This window comes from Dermacentor andersoni, chromosome 7 (genome assembly GCF_023375885.2).
Source record: "Dermacentor andersoni chromosome 7, qqDerAnde1_hic_scaffold, whole genome shotgun sequence".
Classification (NCBI taxonomy): Eukaryota; Metazoa; Arthropoda; class Arachnida; order Ixodida; family Ixodidae; genus Dermacentor; species Dermacentor andersoni.
The window spans coordinates 102,021,901-102,029,088 of NC_092820.1; the positions used below are offsets into that span (position 1 = coordinate 102,021,901).

The window sequence follows — 7,188 nt, forward strand, 5'->3', positions numbered from 1 at the left end:
AGATGAAGGGCGCATCAAGTTACCAGTCGCGTTTGAGAATCCAGCGGCTACGGCCCTCCGATGGGGAAATAAGTGAATATCTGTGTGTGAAAGCGGCTGAACGCATGCCTTAGTTCTGTTACGCGAGAACTGCATGCGATTTCTGAGAGGATGATAGTGGGTGTTTTCCGTAGCTCAGAAAAATTTACAACCCAGGTAGAAACTTATGTGTTTATTTCACACATGAAGCAAAAATTAGTCACTGCAAAACTATTACACACAGAACACCTAAATTCGACTGTTGTGCATACAATCAAAATAACAAACAGTACACTCAGCTCGGCTCCTTGTGGTCACACAAGTTTGGACATTTTACGCAAGTCCTGGCCTTTTTCAACGTGCTTGCGTTTCAACTGACGGCAGTATTGACGCATACGAAGGCTTATATAATAATGGAGTAGCTTGGCGAGAATGTCCTCCTTGTGGATAGTACAAGGGAAAGTGAAAGTGAAGTTCTCTAGTACAGCATCAATTGTTTTGTCGTAGGCATCTCCCAGATTTGCGTATTTAGAGAAATGTTCTTCAGCTTCCATGAAAAGCCGATAGAGGTGCATGTTAGGGTGCGTGAGTCTGCCCCTTGTTTTGCAATTAACAAGCTCAGCTTCGGGCACCTTTGACGAGCCTTTCTGACCCTCCAGTGCTTTCTTGCACGTAGTGCAGGAGGTCTGATTGAAAATTTTCCTGGATACAAACCCTGTAACATAATAAATTATACACTCAACAACACTTGCATCGTTATTATCATACTCAAACACTTCATCGCACTCCCAGCTCCCTTCGTCGATTAGGCCGTCGAGCCGCTCTTTCAGCTGGTGCAGCTTGTTCAGTTCCTTCGATGCCGAGCTGTTATATGCGTTCTTTAAGTCAGCCAAGGTCACAACGCCGTACTGTTCTTTCTCGGAAGCTGAACAGTTACCAAACCGCGGTGGCTTCAGGAGGGAGTAAAGCGACAGCATACGGTACAGTTGCAAGAACGTTGGGAAAGTTGGATGTTCGTTTTGGCCACCCGCTTGTCGAATAACACCAAAAAAACATTCCAACGGGTCCTGATTCAGTTTTCCGGTCAGGACATACCTGAAATCGCACTTTTTCAACAGGAAGATTGACAGCTCACGAGCAGATTTGAGCGTCACCCTTAATCCTTCCGCAGTTGACCGGCTTAGGAAGAGATCTTGAGGAATTTCTCCTTTTGTAACTTCTTCCTCCCATTCGTCAAGCCAATCAGAGGCTCTCTCAAGAACTTTAAAATCATTGCAGTCTATAGTCAGACCTTCTCCTGGAAACCGCCGGTTCAGGGCATCAAATAAGTTGTTCATAAAGATTGTGAACTCAACGGTCGGTTCGACATTAACCAGCCGAGGTGCTCCTCTACGTTCGTAAAACAAAATTCCTTTTGCTACGGAATTGCTGAAAATTTGTGTTGCCAATTTCACTCTCATTTTAAGCATGTTAGAAGGATTAACATGGTTGTACGTCAATTTTGGGCATACTCTCTGCTCAGTTGCGTTTTTGGTGTCTGCTACAAACAGGGCGTCGTAGCAAGACCATTTAATGAACTTTCCGCCTTTCTTCAACACTTTTTTGTCATACAGACGATTGCGTATGCACTTGAAGAGATGAGGTGCGTCTGCGAACGCATGCACCTTTCGTGATGTATCCAGTGGGTGCTCAAAGGCATTTACAACATGCCCCAGAGCACCGCTGATTGCTGTCTCCACATTGCTCTATTAGTAGAGGCGCCATCACAAACAACACCATCAACTAAAAGGCCCGCTTCTTCTAAGTGTACAATGCATTGAAGCAGTAGCTGTGCTAGGAGCGTCCCTTTCGTAGGTCCCTTGGAGGCAAACACAGCCACTGGCTGCAAGTATTTTTCTCCGAACGGTGCGAAGGCGAAAACGAGCCCGTGATCAGCCGGCTCATTGCTTTGGCTGTTATTCTCACCAAAGTCAACAAGCCCGGCATATGTCAGTGTTCGTGAGTTCACCGTGATCTCCTTTCTAACTTGAATCTCGTCAAGAATGAGGATCCCTCTTCGTTGAAATGCTGGTTTCGGGGCAACTTTCATTTTAAGGGCCTTAAAAGACGCTTCGTCGAAACCACACTTCAGCCCCACTAGGCTGATGTACTTCCTGATAGTGGAAACGCATGGCAGAGGTAATATGGCATTGCTGCGCAGAAAAGAGTATGCCGCAGGGCTTCGGATGTTTAGCAAAAGGCACAGCAGCAGCCAGTCGTCAGTGCACCTTCTTTTCTGCTTCGTCGTGCATTTAGCTGCAGCAATGCACTCCTTTACAAGAAGCAACTGTGCTGCAGGTAAATCAACACTTTCTAGCTTCTCTGCGAGCCCTTCCTCTTTCACTTTTGCGAATTCTTGCTGGCAGTTTTTCAGCTGATTCATAAGTAATTTGTTTCGTGCTAAAAGTCGTGCTCGAGACCGCAGTACAGTGGCTTTTGCATGGCGCAATGCGTTGATTCTTTCAAGTCGGGCTGACGGTACACCTTTCCTCACAGCAGAAAGCCTGATCCGTTGAAGCGGTACCTTTTGTTTTGCCCTTGCCATTTGGCGATCAGCATGCAATTGCAGTGTTTTGTGGAGGCCACTGCATGGCCGACATATGCCACCTGCAGGTGATAATAACGGGCATTTGTTATGTCTCCACTTTTTTTCGTTGTCCACATAAGCACATTCTGGCAGCACAGACGAAAAGCTTTTTAAACTTGGTCCGCCGCAGCAGACGTTCGCATTGTCAAAAGTTCTTACCATGCTCTCAAGTTCAGATGTTGTTGAGACAGACGGGCTGATTCCTATTGCTGTGCAGTCGACTGGCCTGTCGAAAATGTAGGCTTGGACCGCCATGTCTGAGTTTACGTGCAAAGACTTCTTATTAAATATACAGCAGCTTCCGTCACTGTACACTATGCGAGCATCAATGACCAGAACGCCTTTGATCCCCTCTTCATCGATCCGATGTACTGCCCACGATGACCTTGGTAAGCACATGTTCGCTGCGAAGTCGAATAAGTACTCGAATGAAGAGTGGTTTAAAGCTTCAATGCCATCGCTGTTTTCCTCTTCGTGGCTTGTGGCTGCGGTCTTGCACGTTTCCACACCATGTGATGAACCCTCAGATATGCTGGTGTAATTCGGGGGACGCACAGAAGTTGCTGCAGGTTTCTCTATCCGCTTCACTCTTTTTCTAGGACTATTGATCTTCTTGGTAAGGTAACTCGGTGCTCCTTCGAAAATTGAAGGCACAGCGTCCTTTGTTAGGCCGGCTCTTCTATTCCCTGACATCAGAACGTGACCATCTATTTCAGAGGACCACGTTTTTAGAATAAAATGAGGAGCAAAATGTTTCTCACACACACGGTCCGTCCGCTGCAGCACGCGATCTTTGCGCGGGATTGCTCTTCTCCATGCCTCCAACCTGGCGTCGTCATTCGGTGGCTTGAAAAGTGATAACTTTTCCGCACAAGACTTGTAGCCTGTCTTACAAAACGGCACGAAGCACTTCCCCATGTCATCAGTGGATCAGCAACAAACACGACCCACACAAAGGCGACATCCGGACGGGAAGAGGCGCGTAACAGCCGCTACGCGGGCAATACGAAGGGCGCACGTGCGCACCGAAGCTCCCTAGCGGGCCACAGTTTGGTGCGCCCTCTCTTGAACTGCCGGCTAACTACTGCACTATCCTCCCGGCGCGGAGCGGTACCTCTCCCTTTCCGTTCGCTCACCTATCCTACTCTTACACCGTGGCCTCGCCTACCGGCCTTGAACTCTGAAATCGTCCACAAGAAGAGAGTGCCTATATTCCTAGCCTTAAAAGATTTGAGATTGAAATGCCTGCTCTACCCCCCCATTCTTAGCTCTTTTTATTAATATCTCTTATAAGAGTTCAGTGCTTGGAAGTGAACTGTGCCCTATTAGTCTGCATCACGAAGTTCGCAAATAACCAACCGCTTTGTTTGCTTACTTTATATATTTTACTCCGGTAAGCTTCCCGTAACTCTGCACCCCTTCAGTCTTCTATCGTCTTGCATCTCACTAGGTTCTCCCTTCTGAAACATAATACGATCCTGGTGCCTGTGATGCATGTAAACATTGCATGCATGATGCATGCAATGATGCATACATTGCAATGATGCATGCATACACGATGCATGCATGCATTGGAAAATGAATGAATATATCCTGGTGCTTCCTGGGGATCTGTACTCGTTGTCTGGTGTAACCAGGCCTTATTTTGAGCAAATTCGCTTGGCATACAGCAGCGGCGAGTACTGGTTACAGTGCGAGCATTTAGGCAGCACATTATTCCTGTGCCGCCTGGTATAAGCGAAAAAATAATTGAAGCAATCCCTCACCTCGAAAATTGAGCCGTTCTCACCGTTGAGAAAAATATACTTAGCGGTACTCTGCAAAGAACACTAAATCAGTTTGAAGATATGAGATAGTGTTTCCAAACACTATTTTCACTAGTCATTGCAATAGAAATTAAATCTTGTATTTTAAGTTTCTCGTTCAAACACCAGCATTGATAAGTCTGTGTGACGTCGTTAATTTCATTATATCCTTCTCTACTGGTGCTGTTGTGGGGCAGTAACAATTGCAACTTTAGTCTTTGGCTGCTTTAGAATGCAGTGCATTCCATGTTTACCGATAAAAATTACATAGGCCTTAGCAGAGGCACTCAAATTTTATTGCGCCAGCGTGAGCTGGTAACATACTTTAAGGTAGCCTCGCCAGCTGTCTTTCGTTTCTAAGTCATTCCTGACTGATAAAGCTAACTCTCATGGTTGCGTTCTAACACGAAATATTATTATCTATGTCAAGCCAGATCTTGTACCTCGTCGTTGTCGCGGGTCAACGATCAGACAATTACAGTCATCTGCCGTCATAGACTGGAAGTAGCTGGCGCTTCGGCTCGGCGTTCAGTAGGAAGACGACGGGTGAGAACAACCCAAGTGAGATCCAAGCGGCCAAAATTCGTGAAATGATTCCACAGTTGTATTTTCCTACTATACTGTTTGGCTCCTTATTCGCACTTTGCAGGTTCTTGTGCGACCTCTGCGTGGAGCACAGCAGCCCAGTGCTCTAAGCATTAGGGCACAATCGCACGCATACTTCTCCTTCTGCAAAGCGAGCCAGCTCTTTAAAACTATCGGCGCGTGCAACCCATGCCACTGTGCCGTTTGGTTCCGTGTGACAGTTCACGCTTGGAGGCGCCATGTTTGACTCAGCTATTTCCATGACCAACTCATTTTGCCTAGTATGCTTTCCTCTTAGCAACTTACGCTACGCAGAAACTACGCGTCGTTGTACCAATTGCAGGATGGCCCAAGTTAATGGCGTTTTAACCTTTCTTCGCCGAAGTATAAATGCCATAGCCGTTTTAACACACACGACAATAAGATTCGTATGTACGCACTGTTGTATAGCAGGTAGCCGCTCATGACGTAACAATCCGTGTTTCCCTCTAGTACGCTCGTTCACTCCTTATGTAAAGCCCCACAATCGCCTCAATGCAAGCTCGCGTAGAAATAATAAAATTGCGGTCATGCGATCATCTACAACGTCGCTGTCGTCGCGCCGCTGTCTTCACACAACACAGGCTCGCGATCCGCGCGCGCACATACACACACACACACACACACACACACACACACACACTCACGCACACACATATATAACTACACAGTTCATAGGAACCCGGTGGTTCACCTGGCATCGTTCTGCGGAACACCAAACAATGCTGGATAGTATACCTGCAGTATGGTGCTTCGTATAGCGTACACTTTCATAGTGCGTGGGTCTTGCACAATTTTTTTTCCTCAGCTTCTACGCTTTGTACGGAGTTGTGTTGTAACTAATTATTTCATTCTACCCAACTGCCTCTATTCTTGTTTTCTTTGTTGTCATTCTTCGGGCTCCGCCATAGAATGTTGTGCAGAACACGTGTTCAAAGCGACGCGTGACTGCTTCACTCCTAAGCACTATTCGGTGTAATCTCGCTACAAGTGGACATCCTATCGTTTAACATGTGTCATAGGCGTACAATAAATACAAATGGACGTGCGTGTCAAAACCGTTGATGCGGGCCAAATTATGCGGCAGCTGCGAAAAGCTACGGCGCAACGTGTCCAAGAACAATCTTTATGAAAGAGGAGCGACGGCACCCTGCACACAAATACAGCAGTTTTCTACCGTGAGGGTTTCTGTCGTCTGCTTTACACCGTCACACCACGCTTATTTTTTTCTCGGAGACGGGAACCGGGATTCGTTTTAGCATCTCTGTGTACCTACAGCTGCCCCCAGTTATCCGAGCGGTCCAATCAGTGCTATTATTTACTGGCAGTGATCACTCCAATCCGCGTACTCGTCCCAGTCTCTGTATTGCTATGCATAACGTGGAAAATAGCCCCAGTCGGTGCGGTGCACTCACGTTGTAGAGGCAGCCGACGAGGCACTGCAGGTTGGCGCCGATGCACCAGATCGGGGTGCAGAAGTAGTGCTTGAAGAAGTCGCCCATGCTGGAGTGCATGAAGCGGCGCAGGCGGCCGGTTCGGCACACCAGCCGTGGCGTGCGCACCACCACCAGGATGTAGTAGACGACGTAGACGGCGCACGATACGCACACCAGGAGCTCGCCCTTGGTGGACACTCTCATGCGCGGTATGATGGCCATTCTTCCCGGTCGCCTGTCTTCTTTCTCCTTAGTAGGTCTTGATACCCGCACGAGTTGGTCAGCATCGAATGATGATGACGACAACGATGATGATGATGGTAATTAAAAAAGCGCCCAGTTTGAAATAGCCATTGCGAACCATGGTCAATGCCGCCCTCGTGGGTACGCGCCATAAGTACAACGAGGAAGAAGAAGAAGAAGGAATGGGGTGGTGGCAGCTACGATCCATATGTATGCGTCAAACCCATCAAGGTCATCATCATCATCATCATCATCATCAAATAACTAAAATAAATAAAATAAATAAATAAAATAAATATCTTGAAAGTAGAAATCAAGGTCTCTACTGTTGTAGATATGAATGATCAAATATTGAAGTGTTACATTGGGTGGATTACGGGGCTTTACGTTCCAAAAGCACGATTTTATTATGAGACACGCCGTAGTGGGGGTCTCC

General features: G+C 47.0%; 2 protein-coding genes across 3 annotated transcripts in view; both read right to left on the reverse strand.

Annotated features, from left to right (window-relative positions):
• LOC126534020 (protein ABHD1-like) overlaps positions 1 to 6,899 on the reverse strand; it is a 50,257-nt gene extending 43,358 nt beyond the window's left edge. For both annotated transcript variants that reach the window (XM_050181233.2, XM_050181232.3), the window contains exon 1: positions 6,489 to 6,899. In XM_050181233.2, coding sequence (XP_050037190.1) covers positions 6,489 to 6,731 — 243 coding nt within the window. In that variant the 5' untranslated portion in view covers positions 6,732 to 6,899. The remainder of the gene's footprint in view (positions 1 to 6,488) is intronic.
• Positions 333 to 2,899, reverse strand: LOC140219462 (uncharacterized). Its single transcript, XM_072289260.1, has 2 exons — positions 2,804 to 2,899; positions 333 to 1,763 (listed from the first exon to the last, which is right to left on the reverse strand). The coding sequence occupies exons 1-2, from the start codon at positions 2,897 to 2,899 to the stop codon at positions 333 to 335; spliced, it is 1,527 nt and encodes a 508-aa protein (XP_072145361.1).
• Positions 6,900 to 7,188: the final 289 nt, after the last annotated feature.

Excerpts from the sequence above, each read along its gene's own strand:
- LOC140219462 (XM_072289260.1), bottom strand. The coding sequence starts at position 2,899 with ATGGCGGTCCAAGCCTACATTTTCGACAGGCCAGTCGACTGCACAGCA. Across the intron at positions 1,764-2,803 it reads CATCTGAACTTGAGAGCATG|AGCAATGTGGAGACAGCAAT; the intron begins GTAAGAACTTTT and ends CTCTACTAATAG.